This window comes from Macaca mulatta, chromosome 1 (assembly GCF_049350105.2).
Source record: "Macaca mulatta isolate MMU2019108-1 chromosome 1, T2T-MMU8v2.0, whole genome shotgun sequence".
In the NCBI taxonomy this organism is placed as follows: Eukaryota; Metazoa; Chordata; class Mammalia; order Primates; family Cercopithecidae; genus Macaca; species Macaca mulatta.
In genome coordinates, this window is record NC_133406.1 from 229,197,729 (window position 1) to 229,217,062 (window position 19,334).

General features: G+C 59.0%; 1 protein-coding gene across 2 annotated transcripts in view; it reads right to left on the reverse strand.

Moving 5' to 3' along the window:
* Window positions 1–387: 387 nt before the first annotated feature.
* DISP3 (dispatched RND transporter family member 3) overlaps window positions 388–19,334 on the reverse strand; it is a 56,323-nt gene continuing 37,376 nt past the window's right edge. For both annotated transcript variants that reach the window (XM_015111426.3, XM_015111500.3), the window contains exons 8-21: window positions 17,765–17,913; window positions 17,408–17,569; window positions 16,430–16,591; window positions 13,452–13,565; window positions 12,356–12,492; window positions 10,840–11,024; window positions 7,878–8,008; window positions 7,627–7,799; window positions 6,559–6,685; window positions 5,874–6,019; window positions 3,557–3,716; window positions 2,969–3,082; window positions 2,387–2,553; window positions 388–1,645 (exon numbers count right to left, since the gene is read on the reverse strand). In XM_015111426.3, the coding sequence (XP_014966912.3) occupies window positions 1,283–1,645; window positions 2,387–2,553; window positions 2,969–3,082; window positions 3,557–3,716; window positions 5,874–6,019; window positions 6,559–6,685; window positions 7,627–7,799; window positions 7,878–8,008; window positions 10,840–11,024; window positions 12,356–12,492; window positions 13,452–13,565; window positions 16,430–16,591; window positions 17,408–17,569; window positions 17,765–17,913 (2,290 nt within the window). In that variant the 3' untranslated portion in view covers window positions 388–1,282. The remainder of the gene's footprint in view (window positions 1,646–2,386; window positions 2,554–2,968; window positions 3,083–3,556; window positions 3,717–5,873; window positions 6,020–6,558; window positions 6,686–7,626; window positions 7,800–7,877; window positions 8,009–10,839; window positions 11,025–12,355; window positions 12,493–13,451; window positions 13,566–16,429; window positions 16,592–17,407; window positions 17,570–17,764; window positions 17,914–19,334) is intronic.

Below are 19,334 nucleotides of genomic sequence, written 5' to 3' on the forward strand. Positions count from 1 at the left end.
TTTACAGAAGGCCAGGAGGGCTGGCCTGGAAACCCCCTTTGATGTCTTTCCCACCCTCAGGGATTCATTCCAGCTCAGTCTGAGTCCACACTCATAAAGCCCAGTGGCAATGTCAGTCTCCAGGGAAAGAGCTCAGTGACCAGCACAATACTCGGCACACCAAAGGCATCCTCAAGATGCCTGCTCTGCGGAGCCAGTTGGATCCCTTAAAGAAAGAAGCATCTCTTGAACCTCACCTCCCCCAGAGCGCCCTGTGACCTGTTCCAGGATGGTCAGGCACCCTCAGCCCACCCACCTCTCCCTCTGGCGCCAGCCCCAGCCTTTGTGCCAGGTTCAGGCTAGGCAGTGTGCAAGGTCGCTTCTTTAGAAATGTGGTGGAGACAGCAGTGCTTAAAATGCTCGTGTTAACAGCGGTGGTCTGCAATCCTATGTCACTTTAATAGGAACCCTCTGCCATGAGCAAGGCGGCAGGCATGGCAGCTCCTCCCCACAGGGGCGACCCCCCAAAACATCCACTCAGAGTCAGATGGGAAACATGGGGGCTTAGATCCATGAGGAAAGCTGTGCGGAGCCCCACAGAAACCAGAGAGGGCCTTCGAGGGGCCCCTTGAGGCTGGGGTCAGGGGTAGAACATGCAGAAGCCCAAGCCGGGTCCCTCTGTCTTCTCTGGCCAGGATCAAAAGGCCCAGGGAGGGCCACAGGGCCATTCAGCACTGGCTGCTGTAAAGCTGGGAGGGTTGCGGGGGAGAGGGGGGTAGGGGGTGTGAGGCCCCCACCCTGGATCCACTGTGCTCTTCCTGCGTGATCCCCCAGGGCAGCATGGAGCTCGGAGGCAGCTCTGGTTCTGCTACTGATCCAGCGGCAGGGCAGCCACTGTGTCCTGGCGCCTCAGTTCTCACATCGGTAGAATGGGGGTCACCCTGTAACATCCACACTGGAAGGTGGTGAGCACTGAGGCAGTGTGAGCGGGAGACTCCCTACAAAAATAACCTGACCCCCATGGTGACCGGGCATGGGAGGAGGGCAGGTCTCTTCTGCCACTGGGCAAAAAGCCGAGTGTGGCTGCCAGCAGACGGCCTATGGGGTGGCGGCCGTCTCCAACTCCCAGCTCCGCAAAGGCAGTGCGGTCCACACCATTTGTGTGGGTGTCAGCCTCCACGCTGGCCCACAGGGCGCCCTGGGCCCAGGCCTGGGGACACAGCTAGCTGGAGCCGAGCTGGGAAGCAGTTCCTGTCCCCCACCCACGGGACCAAAGGTGCAAGTGTCCAGAGCCCGGCCTGGGCTATAGGGAGGCCCCTGCAGGCAGAGGAATCTTATAGCCGCTCCGCAGGAGCACGAGGCAGGCACCCAGCCCCAGGGCCCCCGCCAGCAGCACGGCACCCAGGGCCTTGAGGAAGGAAGTCCGGGTCCGGGTGAAGGAGCCGGGCGCCATGATGCCCAGCAGGGCGGTGCTGACGGTCAGTGTGTAGAGGATGGACACGCCCGTGTTGAGTGCCACGATCTTGCCGAACTTGGCAAACGGAGCGATGATGCAGAAGAAGAGGGGCACTGTGGCGATGACCGTGGTGAGGGCACTGGAGACGATGGCCACGCCCACGTGCCGCACAGCCTCCAGCGTACGCCACTGGCGCTGCGTTCGGGCGTCCTGGGGGCGAGAGGAGAGCTGGGAGCCCAGCCCGCCCGCCCGCGGGACCCCTCTGGCCAGCACCTGGGGAATCGCGCACCCCCGCCCCAGGCCAGGTTCCTGCTCTGTCACTGGGATGAGAGCTGCAAGCGGCCTCACAGGGTTGGGAGGGTACGCACCGGTGGGTGCTGCTATGTCAATAGGATGCGAGGGTCTGCACAGTGGGTCCTCATAAATGGGAGCCCTGCTTGGAACTCATTTTGTTCCTCTGACCACAGGCAGTTGAATGTGTAACTGATTTGATTTTTACATATTTGTGAATGTTTTCACACCAACGCCAATTCCAAACTAAAGAAAAAACCTTTACTAGGCCCAGAGCTGGTTTTGGCACTGAGTATGTGAGCATGTCCTCACCAAGTCACCGGGGGCTGGAGCAGACTTGTGGTCTCTGAGTCATGGCTGGAAGGAGAATGAGCCATAGCTTGGGGCAACATGAAGCAGGAGGGCCCCCTTGGGATCCTGCATCTGGCCCAAGCCTCTCATTGCTCACTTGGGGAGACTGAGGCTGGGGGGTGTGGACCTTAGAACTAGAGTCCCTGGGGCTTGGGGATCAGCTTTGGGAAACCTTAGTTTCTAGAACATAGCCTGCATGGGGGGGCCTGGTGCTGGGATGTCCAGCTGCCCTTGAGGGTCCCTCAGCTGCACCCAGGTGGGAGAAGACCTGATGTGGTGGGAGGTGGGTAAGGTGGGCAGGGTGCTCACCTCGGCCTGGTGCGGGGGCAGGTTCTCTCCAGCCAGCAGGTAGCCCTCCACCAGGTGGACGCAGTAGTCCACGGAGGAGCCAACGAGGATGGACAGGGAGATGGCTTCCACGGCGCCCATCTCCCAGCCACTCCAGTACATGATGGTCACCACCAGGCATACGATGCCTGCAAGGGGACAGCAGGGGAGGCAGCTCAGACCTCCCACCCTGGAGGCCTTAGGGGAACAGGGAGGTCTGGAGTCTAGCCCCCACCCTCAGGTGACAGGAGAGACAAGGCACACTGAGGGGACCCCCGAGGGAGGGGACAGGTGCAGCAACACATCACTGAGCTGAGGGCTACTACCTGGGTACCCTGGCTCTGCTCAGGAGCACAGACATGCGGGAGAGACAGTCCTATGAGCCACTGTCCCAGATGGCACCTGGCAGAAGGTCTTGTGACCTGGGGTGGGGGTGGGGGAAGCCTCCACCGAGATGTGACAGTGAAAGCTTCAGAGACACTTGCTACCTGGAGGCCAACGAGGGAGACTCTGCCTGCTCCCATCCCTACCGGCCGGATGCCTGTCAGCCCCTCGCCCACGTACCCAAGATGCTGAGGAGCACGGGCAGCAGGAGCAGGATGTGGGTGGTGAACACGGCCACCGCAGCCACGCAGATGAGCAGGGATAGCACCAGGCCGCACAGGGCGCTCTGCACCCCTGCAAGGGAGGACAGGGCCTCAGTGCGCTGCTCTGTGGGCACTCACAGCAAGCTGTGCTGCTGGGGTGAGCCCTTGACCTTTCTGAGACTCCAATTCCCTGTCTGTAAAATGCGGTCATAACAGGACCTTACCCCACCTGCCTTGTTTGGAGTTGAAGAGAACACAGGTCAGGCCCTCAGCCCAGAGCCCAGGCACCCAGGAGAGGCTGGTAACTGGCAGCTGCCATCATGGTCATGACTGTTACTTTTTAGGTGGCCAAAGTCCAGATTAGAGAATGTAGCCAGATGCCCCCGAAGGAGAGGACCCAAACTCCAGCCTCTGATCAGTGTCCTGGCCACTGAGGCACCCGGTTTCCCCAGGGCTCTTGGCCAGGACAGAGAGTATGGCTCAGACTGGCCGCTCTGTGCCCTCCCCTCCCAGGTCCCTCTGCCTCCTGCCCACCCAGGGTGGAGGGGACGAGGCTGCTGCTTGCCTACGATTTCCATGAAGATCTGCTTCCAGTGCTCGCAGGTCTGGAAGCCCCGGCGCAGGGCTGAGCCCTCGGGGAAGGCCTGCAGCTGCTGCTGGAGGAAGCTCTCCCAGCGCAGGTAGTCTGAGTAGGTCTGGAAGGAGGATTTGCCCTTGTACGTGGTCTGTGGGGAGAGACGTGAGCCAGTGAGACAGGCAGGGGCTGTGGCCCACCCGCCCTTCCCACGCATGGCTGGTCTGTTCTGTGGCCACCAATGGAGTGTTGCGTCTGTCGGGGAGGGTATGAACGATTCAATCCAAAATGAGTCCCCACCAGCTTCTGGAGGTATTATGTGATTGTGACAGCAGCACTGGTCCACATGCAACCACAGTCCCTGCCCACCAGAACCCCCTTCAGCTCCCAGGGTCCCCCACACTCTTGTGTCCATGCAGAGCGCGTGCTATTCCCTCTGCCTGCTCAGCCAGTTCCTGCTCATCCTTCAGGACTTTCTGGGGTTCCGTCTCCTCCAGGAAGCCTTCCTTGATGCCCCAAGGTGGGCCTCCGTTGGGGTCTCCAAACCCTCAGTGCTTCCCCTACTCTTGTCACTGCCTGGCAACCTGCCTGGCCCTGGCAGGTGGGACTGTGAATTGCAAGGTCAGGAGCAGCCTGGCTGGCCCACAGTGCCCAGCCCCGAGGGGTGCTCATGGATGATGAATGAGAGAAACAGGCACTCGCCCTGCTCTAAAAGGTTCTTAAGGTATCTGCTCATCAATTCTGCTCCTGCCAAGTACAAGCCAGTTCCTGCATGTGCGTGCGCAGGTGCACGCATGTCTGAGTGCTGGTGGGGTCAGCTTGGAAGTGGGCGCCCTGCTGCGTGGTGAGCCTGAGTGGGGACTTCTCTCCTGCCTAGAACTGCCTGGGGCTTCAGCCTGCAGAGGGAGGTGAGTTCGGACACATGCTGCAACATGGTGAACCTCGCACTGAGTAAAATGAACCAGTCACTGGCTGGGCGCGGTGGCTCACGCCTATAATCCCCACACTTTGGGAGGCCGAGGTGGGCAGATCACCTGAGGTCAGGAGTTCGAGACCCGCCTGGCCAATACGGTGAAACCCCCTCTCTACCAAAAAAACAAAAAACAAAAACAAAAACAAAAATTTAGCTAGGCATGATGGTGGGTGCCTGTAGTCCCAGGTACTACAGGCACCCACCTGTAGGCTGAGGTGGGAGAATTGCTTGAACCTGGGAGGCGGAGGTTGCAGTGAGCCAAGACCGTGCCATTGCCCTCCAGCCTGGGTGATAGAGTGAGACCCTGACTCAAAACAAACAAACAAACAAAAAAAACCTGTTAAGATGGTTAATTTTACCTTATGTATATTTCACCACTGTAAAAAAAATGCAACCTAAAAAAGACCCATCTGGGTCTTTGAACTGGTGTCTGCATTTGATTGGGGGCCTGTTGAGGGCTCTGAGGCCCCCTTGGCTGGTGGCTGGTTTTGTTGCTTGTGCAATGAGTAACACAAATAAATAGTGGGAAGGAAGTCAGGGCGGGGGCCAGAGGAGAGTCACCTCCTCGCTTAAGCTGTCACATTGATTCTTAGTCCCCAGACTTTCCCATGTGTTCTTACCTCCACACCTGCCAGAGGGGCACAGGGATCTTGAACCCTCTTCTACAGATAAGGCCAGAGGGGACGAGTAACTTGCTCAGGGACACAGAGCACACCAGGATCCCAGCAAGGACTGAGCCCAGGTCTCTGCACGGAGGCAGCAGGGACCGGCTTGCCAAGCTGGGGAAAGCCACGTGCCAGGGCCGAGAGTCCCCACAGGGCTCAGGTCAGGAGTGTGTGCATGTGTGTGTATGTGCACGCGTGTGCCTATGCCTCCTTGGGCAGAGCTCAGCGAGCGTCCAGGGGTGACAGAGGCAGCAGGGAGGTATGGGGGATGGCCAGTCCCCTGGCCACCCTGAGGGAGGCTGCCAGGGTCTGGGGCCCCAACCTGGCCTCCCACAGTGGCAGAGGGGGGCATTCTGGACTTCCACCGGCCCCTACAGACCAGAGACTAAAAAATACCGTGGATCCCCGGCTGGTGGAGAAGGAGGGAAGGGAAAGGGTAGGTGGAAGGGAACTGGCAGGCCACCCATGGGAAGAAAGGGCAGCGCTCTGCAGTCAGGGGGCCTGGTTTAGCACTTGACACTGACACCCACTAACTGTGTGACCTCAGGCAAGTCACTCCACCTCTCTGGGCCTCAGCATCCCCCCCGATCTGGGAAGAGGGCTGAGATCAGAGGTGGCACACTCAGGGCAAGTATGCAGCACGGCACCCAGCGAGGCTGCCTGGGCTCACCGACTCGAAAGCCATGGAGATCCACTGCACGCGGCCCTCCCTGACGCCCACGGCCCCGTGGGACAGCTGCCCCGGGAGCAGGTTGGGCTCCGGCAGCTCCTTGCACTCAGGGTGCAACATCTGCAGGAAGGAGGAGATGCTGTAGCCTGTGGGGAGAGGCAAGAAAGGGAGTGGGTGGTGGCCCTGGAAGAGCCTGTCCCCCTGCATCACACCTGTGCCCACGCGCTCACCTACCTCTGAGGCTTAGAGTGTTTGTAACCATTGGCAACGGCATTGGGAAACCTACAACATGCATTTGCCATCGGGGTAGAACATGACGTGTGGGCCCCTCCCAGGGACGCCCCTGTGGTGACCTCATCCACATTGGCTGTGGGCCAGTCCCTGGCCCTACCCCCCAGTTTTGGAAAGGCTACTCCTGCAGATGTGCCCCACATCCCACACACGCACACCTCTGCACCAGTCCTGTTCACACACAAGCCTGCTCACATCCAAAAACCCTCGACTGCCGACACATACCCCACCCTGGTGTGGACACACTCAGCACAGACACACAGCACAGACACTCAGCAAAACACCCCCACATGCCAGACACTGTGTCCTTCAGCTGTCTACCTTGGACCAGCCTCTGTGCCTCCCCAGTCAGTCCATTCTCCCTTGGAGGAACAGCTCCCCACACCCCACGCACCTGAAGGCAGGCACTGGGCCCCGCCTGGCTTCACCAGCTCGGAGTTGGCTGCAATGGCCTTGCAGAGGCGACACAGGTGTCCAATTTCCTTGAAGAGGTCAAAGCTGCTGTCGTAGACAACGCTGCCCTTTCCCAAGGAGACATAAGCCGGCCCAGGCCGCTCAGTGAGACAGGGACTCAGTCCTGCATGCTCACCCCCAACCCCAGGGAAGAACTTCCAGCAGCTCCCTGCTACCCGTCACCCTCACGTTGTCAGCCTCCAACTGCTCACTCACTGCCCCACCCTAACCCTCTGTCCTGCCCCCGCCAGCATCTTCTGCTTCCATCACTGCACACCCCACACAGGCCCCTCCGCCTCACCTCCTCCCCTTCCCCCACCACCTTCTCACCTGAACTTCTTGCTTTTCTCCCCACCCTCCCAGCCAGCCATATCCTCACTGTCCTGCAGGACCTGCCTGGTCCCCCAGACCCTGCTCCCAGCGCCTGCAGATGCCCAGTGTGGACTGAACACACAGATCTCCTCCGACTCCACCTTGCTCCCGACTTACTCCACGGCTGCCATTCCCGTGTACCCCGCCGGGCTGTGACTAATTTATTAAAGGCAAGGGACACCTGCCCGTCCTTCCTCCCAGGAATTCTTAGCACCCACTATGTGCCGAACAGTCCCAGCTCAACCAGTGCCTTCAAACACTGAAGAGCCCCACACTGGACAGGAGTGCATGTGAGGGAGGGAAGCCTCAGAGAGGAGAAAGCCACAGCCCAGCTCAGAGTGAGGGGGAGGGCAAGGAGGTGCCCACCTGGACTGCCCTCTCTCCATTCGAGTCCCTCACAGGCACCCAGCTTGGACCCTAAACCCAGATTCCTGGGTGAGTCTAAGAGGTCAATGCCGCTGAGTCCTCAAGAAAAACAGGACCCCCAGGAGCCCATGGGGGATCTGTCTGGGCTAGAGGAGCCATCGAGGAGCCAAGAGGGGGTGTGAGGAGCTGGACGTGGTTCCCTGGACAGGTGCTTATTTGCAAGACTGTTGCAGCTGGGGCCCTCGGCATCTGCCCAACGCATGCCCCGTACCGGGTCTCCAATGACGTGGTTGTCCACCTGCCGAGTGCGGTTGACGCCAATAATGCCAAAGACCACGAAGACCATGGCCCCAGTATCCACCAGTGGCCGCACCGCTGGCTTCCCGCAGCCTGTGTTCACGCAGGGGTTGAAGCCGAAGGTGGCCGAGAGACGGGCCTTGGGCACTGCGAACAGGGAGTCAGAGCTGTAAGGGAAGGCGGGGCCCAGCTCCTGAGGTCCCCACCTGTGTGCCCCTGCTGTACCTTTCTCACTAGGCACGAAGAAGAAGCCTTTGGTAGGCCCATCAGGGCTGGAGCTGAGCAGGCAGCCAGGGGGTGCCATGCACACGCGCCCGTGGAAGGGGGGCTTGTGGGACTGAGCGAAGTACAGCTTCCTGTGGAGGCAACGGAGGCCGGGCTGAGGCCAGAAAGGCCAGGAGGAGTCAGGGGAGGTGAAGCCAGTGGGCCGGGGCTGGGGGTGGGGTGTCGTGGGGTCTGGACTTGGGCTCTGCTCCCGCATGGGGATTTGTTCTCAGGTTGAGGGCTGAGGGAATTGCCCTAGGCTGGAGGTCTGGAGGCTGTTCTAGCCCCGCCCCTGCCAAGGCTGACTATGGGAATCTAGTCAAGGCCCTTCCCCTCTGCCCCTCAGTCTCCCCATAGGAGTCATGAAGGGTGGAGAAAACCAGCAGCTTTCAAACTGTCCCCCATTGGGTACAAAGGTTCAGGAGGGGCCCCAGGGACAACCCTAGCGGTCCCCGCTCAGGGGTCCCCAGCCTTGCCTCAACCCCAACAGTTAGGGAGTCTCTACATTCTATAGGAAGGAAGCGCTCTAGGGTCAACAGCTGGCTAACCACTAGACTCAGTGCAGCTCAAAGTTCTTTCCAGAATGTTTCCAGCTCATCCAGGCAGGCTACCCAACCCCTGGTCACTGATGTGTCTGTGCAGGTAACACTGCAGGTCAGCATGGGGCTCAGGGGAGGACAGGCAGAGGGCCCCCCCCGCCCAAGTCAGGATCCCAGGCTGGAAAGGACCCAGCCAGTGCTGTCCTGCCATTCCCCGGCCTCCAAGCTGCACCCCTCAGCCCCATGCAGAGTTCAGACTCCTCTGGGTGTTTGACACTCCAAAGCTAGCCCCATCAGAGACCAGTCCCCGTGTGTCACTGAGTTCTGTCAGAGACCACAGTCCCCGTGTCACTGAGTTCCATCAGAGACCACAGTCCCTGTGTGTCACCGAGCCCCATCAGAGACCACAGTCCCTGTGTCACCGAGCCCCGTCAGAGACCACAGTCCCCGTGTGTCACTGAGTTCTGTCAGAGACCACAGTCCCTGTGTGTCACCAAGCCCCGTCAGAGACCACAGTCCCTGTGTGTCACCGAGCCCTGTCAGAGACCACAGTCCCTGTGTGTCACCGAGCATGGCCTTGCACCACTGTTCTCCACCACAATGACAGTGGGACTATTTCTTTCAGAGCACGTATCATGGTTTGTAATGACATTGCTGTTTACTTGTTAGCTGCCTGTCTCCTGCTAGATGGCCCGAGGGCAGGAGTCACATCTGTCTTTGTCACTACTATATCCCTAGCACAGTGCCAGCACAGTTGGAGTCCACAGTTTGTTAAATCAGTGAACGGCGGAGGGAGGAGACCTTCAGCTAATATGGCCTCCACAGATAAATGGATATGGGGCTGTGTTTACAACACGGGGAAGGAAACCCCAGAAAAGGTGCCCCTGAATGGCATGGAGACCCCGAGAGCACAGAATGCGGCTTCTGACTCGGCATGTAGTGGGGGCCCGACTTCACACCGGGCGCTAGCAGGGACTGGGCCTGTGGCAAGTGAATACAACAGAGGCCCTCCCCTCACTCTCCTTCCAGTGGAAGGGGCAGGGGCATTAACTAAACATTTTCTGAATTAATGATGTATTTAGAGTGTGGGTGAGTGCCTTGTCAAGGAAGTGCGGCATGTACTCATTCATTCATTCAGCAAGCAGTTATTTGCACCTACTATGCCAGACACCGTGACAGGTGCTGGGGAGGCGGCACCAAAAGAGATGGCCAAGGTCCTACCACAGGATGCCTGTGTGCTCCCATGGGAGGACAGGTGACACTGCAGGTCAGCATAGTGGCAGGTGGCAGTGGGGCCAGGAGAGCAGTGGGTGATGTATGGAGAGAGGCTGGATGTGGTACTAGGGGAGGGACAGCCTCTCCCGAGAGGTGACTTTTGGACAGGGACTTGAATCTTGAGACGTTGTCTCGCACGTGAGGAGCTGGGGAAAGCATTCTAGGCAGAGGGAACAGCAAATGCAAAGGGCCTGGGATGGAAAGGGGCCTGGTATGCTACAGGGACAGCCAGGTGACCACTGCAACCCCTGAGGAGCTATCAAGGCAGGGAGCAGCTCCTGCGCCCGTCATTTTGCCAATGTTCTGCACTCCCCAGCCCTGGGCAGAGACCCATCTGAGCAGGTGGGTGAAAATAGACAGCAGTTTTTTTTCTTTTTTTTTCCTTTTTTTGAGACAGAGTCTCGCTCTGTTGCCCAGGCTGGAGTGCAGAGGCACGATCTTGACTCACTGCAACCTCTGCCTCTGGGTTCAAGCGATTCTCCTGCCTCAGCCTCCTGAGTAGCTGGGACTACAGGCGCCCGCCACCATACCCAGCTAATTTTTTGTACTTTTAGTAGAGATGGGGTTTCACCGTGTTAGCCAGGATGGTCTTGATCTGCTGACCTTGTGATCTGCCCATCTCGGCCTCCCAAAGTGCTGGGATTACAGGTATGAGCCACCGCACCTGGCCAGAGGTTTCTTAAAGGGGTCTGCTGGCATCCCTCAGGGCCAGGTGCGGTGGCTCATGCCTGTAATCCCAGCACTTTGGGAGGCCAAGGCATGTGAATCACCTGAGCTCAGGAGTTTGAGACCAGCCTGGCCAACATGGCAAAACCCCGTCTTTACTAAAAATACAAAAATTAAGCAGGTGTGGTGGTGCACGCCTGTAGTCCCAGCTACTCGGGAGGTTGAGGCAGCAGAATCACTTGAACCTGGGAGGCAGAGGTTACAGTGAGCCAAGACTGTGTTACTGCACTCCAGCCTGGGCAACAGAGTAAGACTCTGTCTCAAAAAAAAAAAAAAAAAAAAAAAGAGGGCCTGCTGGCATCCCCTATGTGAAAAGAGAGAGAAAAGAGAGAAAAGAAGCAGCCGGGCTGATGGGCACCGGCTTGTCTGCCAGGCTTTGTTACCGGGTGTGCTGCTGCTCCTTGGTGGCCACGTAGAAGCTGAAGTCAAACTTCCAGCCCCGCTTGGCATCACAGGCCAAGGTCGTCAGCATCCACTTGCGGGAGGGGCTCGCCGCCTGGAGCAGCCCTACTGTAGACATACAAGCGGTCAGCTTCTTGGTGAAGTTACCAAAAGGCGCTCTATACACCTAAGCAGTGGGTTGACAGAGACAAGACATGTGACTCGGGGGGGCTGCCTCAGCCTGGGCCAGCCTCAGGCTCCGTCCCCTCCCTCCTCGGCATAGTTCACCCCATCCCAGTCCTCGGAGTCGGGGACAGAGCCCTGGGCACAGGCTTGGGAGGCCTGGGTTTGAGTTCAGTGCTTCGGCAAATCCTTTCCTCCTCTGAGCCTCGTTTCTTCCCTCAACGATCGTTCACTGAGTGTCTGTGCCATACCAGGCACTGTGTCAGGCTCTGAGGGGCACGGTCCCTACCCTTGTGGAGCTGGCAATGATGATGGCTTCCAAGAATAAGGAAGATAAGACAGGATAAATGGCAGGGAGAGGAGGACAAGGCGAGAAAGGCGCCGGGGCAGGGCTCTGTGGGGCCCCACAGGGGTGCCGAGACCTGAACGAGCACCAAGGAGTCAGCCACACACGAAGCCGAAGGAAAAGCTTTTCAGGCAGTGGGAACGGCACACGCAGAGGCTTAGAGGCAGGAAAAGCCTCAGAGACCTCATCTTCCAAATGGAAATATAAATCCTGAACAAACAAATTGGCACGTGTCCCTGTCACCATGGAGGGCGTACCATGTTAAAGAAACACGAATGAGCCTGGGCAACACAGAGAGACCCCGTACCTACAAAAAATAAAAGACAAAACTAGCTCGTGTGGTGGTGTGTGCCCGTGGTCACAGCTACTCAGGAGGCTGACGAGAGAGGCTCGCTTGAGTCCAGGAGGTCGAGGCTGCAGTGAGCTATGATCATGCTACTGCGCTCCAGCCTGGGTGACGGTGCAAGCCCCTGTCCTCCCCCCAACCCTCCCAAAAAAAGAAAAAGAAAAGAAACAAATGACCCCCACGAAGGGGAAAACTCAAGTGTGGGCCTGGGGACTCCTTTCTGCGGTGCTGGAGCAGCTACCAAGGACAGCAAGATTCCTGGCCGCCACTGCCCGAGGAGGGACTGTACCCAGGCGTTCTGCACTGCACAGGCCTCACCTCACACACCTCCAACAATGCTGGCTGGTGCTTGTCACATCCCCATGTCACGGATGAAGAAACTGAGGCTCAGAGAGTAAGCAATCTGCCCAAAGACACACAGTTAATAAATGGCAGAGCCACGATTTGAATCCAGGCCTGGCTGACTCCGAAGCCCATGCTGCCACCACTTGGCAGGTTCCTGTCACAGACAAGGCTGGTTTGGGGCGGGGGGTTCTTCATCCTCAAAGCTGCTTCTCCCTATGTGGCCAGTGCCCACCAGTGTGGCCCTGAGGGCCCCCCGCCCCCAGTGGTGGTGGCTCGCTTCACGATAGCCCAGGCTCACCTGGAAGGAGGGCACCTCTCCATCCCCAGGCGACACAGCCTGCCAAGGAGCAGGCAGACTGGCATTGAGGGAGAGCCTGTAGACAGCGGGGTGGCCTTGACTCTTCACTTTAGAGATGTACACGGTGCCCAGGAAATCTATGGACAAATAAAGGATGAAAGAGAGGTGAACTTGACCTTGACTGGCTTCTCCTGACCCTGGAGCAGCCCACCCTCAGCTCTGTCGACTAATGAGCTCAGTCCTGGCCTTGGGCTCATCTCAAAATGCTGGCTGTGCCCCTCTCTACTGGACCAGGCCCATGGCAATAATAGTGGGGGAGGTGGTGGGCACAGGATGGGGTGGCAGGGGTGGTGGGGGAGGTGGTGGGCACAGGGATGGGGTGGCAGGGATGGTGGGGGAGGTGTTGGGCACAGGGATGGGGTGGGAGGGATGGTGGGGGAGGTGGTGGGCACTGGATGGGATGGGAGGGATGGTGGGGGAGGTGTTGGGCACAGGATGGGGTGGGAGGGATGGTGGGAGAGGTGGTGGGCACTGGGATGGGGTGGGAGGGATGGTGGGGGAGGTGGTGGGCACAGGGATGGGGTGGCCCAGATAGCGGAGGTGACAGTGATGAAGGGCATCCTGGTGAAGGTGTGCCAGTGATGGTTCAGGGCTGGTGCTGGGAGTGACAGTGGTAGGACAGAGGTGGTGACAGTGCCATAGGGTGACAGGGACAGACAGAGCTGCCTGATGGGGGATTCATTCCCCCAGTACACTTGTCCCAGCACCCACCTCTGAGGGAAACTCCAGCAGGGATAAGCCAGTGTTCGGGGCCCGGGACGCCTGCCTCTGCCCCTGGACACTCAGGATGGCTTTGGTGCACAGGTAGGGCTTAGGGGGCACCACAGACCAGGGTGTCGTGGGAGCCTACTGTCCTGGCAGGATGGCAGGTGAGGGCCCCAAATTCACCCCCCATCCCCAGCTCCTCTGCAGTGACCAGGAACACAGAGTGTCCATCTTGAAGTAGAATCCAGAAGGAATTTTATCTGCTCCCCTTACAGGATCCCCAACCCTAGCACCAGGGAGGATTTCCCCACCCTCCACCCCCCGTGCTCACCCTGCAGGGTGGCCTCAGGCTGGCTGGCCCAGGGAACCCCCGAGCCTCGCCTCTTCTTCTCCAGGGACGTCCGGATGTTGTTCTGCAGGCTGTGGGGCTTCTCCTGGAACAGACCTGCCCCGCAACGCCACGTCAAGGACAGCAGGACAGCAGGGCATCCCGGGCTGGGCCCGATGGGCAGAGGCAAGAGGCTGGGATCTGACACAGTCTCAGGAACTGGGGCCCAGGGACTGGAGGGGGTGGGTGTGTGGGGGTCAGAAACTAGGAAGAACTTTTAAAAAATCAAATACCAAACTTTTAGGAATTTTAGGCCCAGAGAAAGGCACCATCAGCCTGCCCAGAGAAAAACACTGAAATGCTCCCTGCTCACCCTCTCTGTGCCACTCTGCCCCCTGCTCACCCTCTCTGTGCCACTCTGCCCCCTGCTCGCCCTCTCTGTGCCACTCTGCCCCCTGCTCGCCCTCTCTGTGCCACTCTGCCCCCTGCTCGCCCTCTCTGTGCCACTCTGCCCCCTGCTCGCCCTCTCTGTGCCACTCTGCCCCCTGCTCGCCCTCTCTGTGCCACTCTGCCCCTGCTCGCCCTCTCTGTGCCACTCTGCCCCTGCTCGCCCCCTCTGTGCCACTCTGCCCCTGCTCGCCCTCTCTGTGCCACTCTGCCTCCTCTGTTGGATAGGGATGATACCACACTTCCCTTGGTGGTGGGACATCACATCCTCTGCATCCAATTAACAGGAGTGACTGTTAGGGTGACCCAAGGTCATCAGCTGGCAAACATGTTGGGAGACATATATGCCCGTTTTGCTTCAAGCATTGTGTGTTAGCCCTTTGGGTTTTTAAAATTAGAAATGAGAGAACTGCACCTTCAAAGTTTTAATCCTCACAGCCATCCTGAGGCTGTTCCCATGGACCCCACTTGATGGAGTGGAAAGCAGAGGTGAAGGGACCTGCCCAGAGAGGGACTTGCCTCCCCATTGGGGTCTGGCCTTGCCTGCCCCTTGTAAAGCCGAAGCACTCTGCTGCACTCTGAAGGGGTCCCTCTAAAAGGCAGTTCTCAGAGGAAGAGGTACAGGGAGCAGGGGCTGGGCTCTGGCTGGGGTCCTGGCTGGGGTCTGGCTGGGGTCCTGGCTGAGGTCCTGGCTGGGCTCAGGCTGGGCTGTGGTTGGGGTGCTGGCTGGGCTGTGGCTGGGGTCCTGGCTGGGCTGTGGCTGGGGTGCTGGCTGGTGTCCTGGCTGGACTGTGGCTGGGGTCCTGGCTGGGCTCTGGCCTGGTCTTGGCCCCAGATGTTGTCAGGGAGCTTTGGGGTTTGTCCATCTGTGGAAGGGGAGCAGGCCCTTTGGGCAGGCCGGAGGCCTGTGGTGGCGGTGATGATCAGGAGCAATGCCACGTCCTGGCAGTTGGGGAGAGGAGCTGGGGACGTGGCCGGGGCTGGCTCCGAGGTGCGAGGGGCTCTTCCGGTGCCTCTCAGAGCTGCAGTGGATTATCACACATTTGGCTGCCATTGCCAAGGGGAAGGCTAGGTTAATCTCAGCACTGCCCTAATTAAATAAAGGCAATTACAGCAGCCAGCAGATCCGCTCCTGTGAGCTGGAAGCTCTCACCCAGGCATCTTCTCATTTGGTTTCTAACTGCCCTGGCAAAGTGAGATGACCTTGGGTTGACTTTGCCTGCCCCCACCCTGCTCCCCCTCTGTAAAACGCGGCCTGGGCCAGCTACCTCAAAATCAAGGAGCCATCTCTATCTTCCCTCCTGGCTCATTCCCAACTCTCACTCCGTCACCAAGTCCTAAGGAAACCGCCTCCTAAAAACCTCTTGACTCCACCACCGCTGCCGTCAGCATGCTGGTCCCAGCGCCACCAACTCTCCTCTAGAATACCCCACCAGCCTCCTACCCAGCCTCCCAGCCAGCTTCCACCCCAGTGCCCCAATCACCTCCACACAGCACCTGGGAGACTCCATCACCCCGCTTCTCCACTTAAACCTCGTGACTAGTTTCCAGTGACAATTAGAATAAAATCCAGACCCCTCACTTCAGCCCACCCGCCCTATCCCAGTCCACTGGGCCAGCCTAGCTCCTGCAACTGCCTCTCTCAAATGTGGCCTTGGTCTTTCCCACCTCTGGTGCTCTCCTCTGCCTAGACTCCTCCCTCCTCTCCCCTCCCTGCCTGGCTAACCCCACCCCTTCCCTCCTCTCCCCTCCTCACCTGGCTAACTCCTCTTCTTCCCTCTTCTCCCCTCCCAGCCTGGCTAACCCCTTCCCCCCCTCCCCTCCCAGCCTGGCTAACCCCACCCCTTCCCTCCTCTCCCCTCCTCACCTGGCTAACTCCTCTTCTTCCCTCCTCTCCCCTCCCAGCCTGGCTAACCCCACCCCACCCCTTCCCTCCTCTCCCCTCCTCACCTGGCTAACTTCTCCTCTTCCCTCCTCTCCCCTCCCAGCCTGGCTAACCCCTTCTCTCCTCTCCCCTCCTCACCTGGCTAACCCCTCCTCTTCCCTCCTCTCCCCTCCCAGCCTGGCTAACCCCACCCCTTCCCTCTTCTCCCCTCCCTACCTGGTTAACTCCTCTTCTTCTCTCCTCTCCCCTCCCAGCCTGGCTAACTCCTTCCCATTCTTGTGAGTTTTGGCCTAGACGTTACTTCCTCCAGGAAGCCTTCCATGATATGGGCCTCTAAGACACCCTAGTCTTCCTCCACCAAAGCCCAGATCTACTATTACAGTGACTAGTCTCTAGAGCTGGAATGTGAGCTCCCTGAGCTTGGGAAGCCTGTGCCGCCTGCCCACTGTACCTCCCCAGAGCCAGCATCCAGCAGGCACCCAGCAAGCATCTGTTGAATGAATTGTGGGAACACGGGGGCTCATCGGTGAGTGGGATTTGCCTGAGGTCAGGCATTGATGGGGAGCCTGGATCCTGTATCTGTCAGACCAACAGCCTTTGGGACCCAGACACCTGAGCGGGCCGGGGACGGCCTGGCTGGAAGCCTCACCTGAACAGGTGATGCAGGAGATGCCCTCGGCGCTCAGGTTATACTTGAGGTCCAGCAGCACCTGGATGTTGGTATCAGGCCGGAAAAGGAGCGGGGCCCGACTGGCGGGGCGGAGCCGGCTGGCGAACACCAGGGACAGGATGAGGATGGAGACGAACAGCCCTGTGAGGAGATGGCGCTACACCAGGCGGGGCTGGGCCCAGCTGGTCCTTTCCCAGTGGGGCTCCCAAGTGCCAGGAGACAGCTGCTCTGGTTGTGGTGGAGGTGGGGGGGGGGTGTCCTAAGGGCGTGGGGGAAGGCCCTGCATGCCAGCCCGTGGGCACAGCTTACTGGGGATGGTCCTCCAGGGCCAGGGATCAGTTGCTTTGTGGTGTCCCGTGGGGTTTGACTATAAGCTATAATCTAACACTGCTGGACAAGAAGCGGCCGCCACCTAAGAGTACCTCATAGTTTATGAAGAGCTGGTGCACTACTTGATCTCACACAACCCTGAAATCCTGTTGAAGATGACAATAATAATAGCACTTAACATTCACAGAGCACTTACTACATGCCACGTGCTGGGCTGAGGTCTTTATACATACTCTCCAACTACAGCTGCCTTCCTAGCCACCGTTCTCATCCTCAATTACAGAATAGGAACTGAGCGTTAAACAGACTGGAATAGCCAAATTCACACAGCTAGGACGCGGCCAAACTGGGACTCAGACTCAAGTGGGTCTAACTCCAGGGCCCATGCGTGGCATGCTCTGTGCTACTGCCCAGTGTGAGTGGCTGGCACACAGCAGGGGCCGATGAGCAACAGCCGCCCGTGACCAGCTTCATTCTGCACAGGAAGGAGCGGGGCGGGTTGGAGAGGGAGAGACCCCAGCCCAAGCCTCTGCCCTGGGGCATCTGCGAGAGGGGGTGGGCTCCCAGTTCCTGTGTGTTTTGGGGGTGGAGCTGCGAGACAGGGGGAGGGGCAGAGGGCCCACTTACCCACAATCACCCAGCGGCTCTTGACGGCTGACCACAGGACCCAGTGGTGCAGCAGCTCCTGCAGCTGCACAATGAGCTGGCCGCGGCTGCCCGTGTTGGAGGCTGGCTGCAGACCTTCGGGGGACACAGACACCAGGGACACGTCTCCCAGCTCCAGTGACACTGCCAGGGCAGAGCAGTGGCCCGTCAAAGCCTGAGTCAAAGCCCACTGTGGTCCATGCTCGTTTCCAGGGAAGCCCAGATGCCTGGTGAGGAAGCCCGCAGGCCTCAGGACCAACTTATCAAGCGTTACTCCCCGGGCAGAGGCAGCGCTGGGTCTCGCTGGGGTCAGCAGGGCAGGCCTGTGCCAGCTCTCACCTGGCTCTTCCTCGACCTCCAGCAAGGGGATGTCATCGTCCAGGTAGGGTATGGGACCCTGGGCGGGGCTGCCTCCAACCTGCTCGGGAGCGGCAAACACGTCTCCAGGGAAGTGCAGGGAGCTCTTGCGGCCGCAATTCTGGTGGCAGCTGTGGAGAGAGTAGGGGACAGCGGTGAGCCAGAGGGTCCTGGGTACCCAGGGAGAGGGGGGCAGGGCCCTGAGGATCAGATGAACCCAGGTATCACAGTGCTGCTGACGTCACACACAGGATGAGCACCCCAGACTTCTGGGAGCTGGTCACCTGGTTTCTTTCTAGTATCGTCTACCCCAGGGCCCTCAGGTGCCAGTCTTCCTCCAGAGAGACAAATGGGGACAGCAGACATTACCCAGCAAGAGGGGATGACAACACACAGTGGCCCAGGCACTAAGGTGATCAAATCAGGGGACTCATTCCTTTGCTGCTGTGTGGCCCAGGGGCTCTGCCACCAACTTAATACGCAGGGGAGCCAGGAGGAGGGAGCAGGGCAGGGCTGAGGGTGTAGCTGCATGGCCGAGGTCTCAGCCGGAGTGAACACATGAGACACATGGCTCACCCTAGGGACTGGGCACCAGAATAATCCTCATGGCTGATATGAGCGCTGTGTGTGTGGCTAATAGCACTGCCACGTGCCAGCAGTGAGCTGGGAGCCCTGCGTGGATTATCTCACTTAATCCTCATGAGACTCACACACAGGGATCATAGCTGTTTCATAGAAAAGGAAACTGAGATGCAGAGGTGAAGTCACCTGCCCAGGGTTCCACGGCTGCCGAGGGAGGAGGTGAGGCTTGGAGCCCACGTCTGATTGACAGGGAACATGACCGCGCCCAATAGGACCACTGGGGAGACAGCTCCAGGCGGGGCGGCGGCAGAGCGGGGGCTTATTTGGTATCTCTGTAGAGATCAGAAAAAGGTGCCTTTTCCCCACAACGCTGCTTCTATGACATGAAACTGTCATGGAAAACAGTCAAATCTGAGCGCCCATGGTACAGAGAACAGTGTCTCTGCCAGGATACCCGTGTGCAGTGCCAACCCGCACCACCACAGCAGAGTCCTGAAGGGAGAGGATGTGAGTGGGGAGAGCTGAGGAGTCCTGCCTCAGGCCCAAGTCTAAGCTCCTCGCTGGGCCCTCCTCTCCCTCCAGCCCCTCCGGGGCTCACCATGGGCAAGTGGACATTGCTGACCACCACTGGCCAAGGCCTTTATCACAATGAGTGAGCGCTGTTCCGAGCCCAGAGCCCCTCCATCCTCCCAGCCCCAGGCAGCCACCCAGGCTTGATTCAACTCCACCACCATCCCCCTCCATCTTCCCAACCACCAGGCCCACAAGACCTTTCCCCCTAAACCTCCAGCAGCAACTCTGAACTGACCCGTTCAACTCTGCACACGGCTCACTACATCTACAGACGAGAACCTGAGGACACTCAACATGGTGGCTGAGAGCATGGGCTCTGGAGGCAGAGTTCTTGGGTTTAAATCCAGGTTCTACTGCCTACTAAATGGGTGATCTTGAAAAAGCTACCGAACCTCCC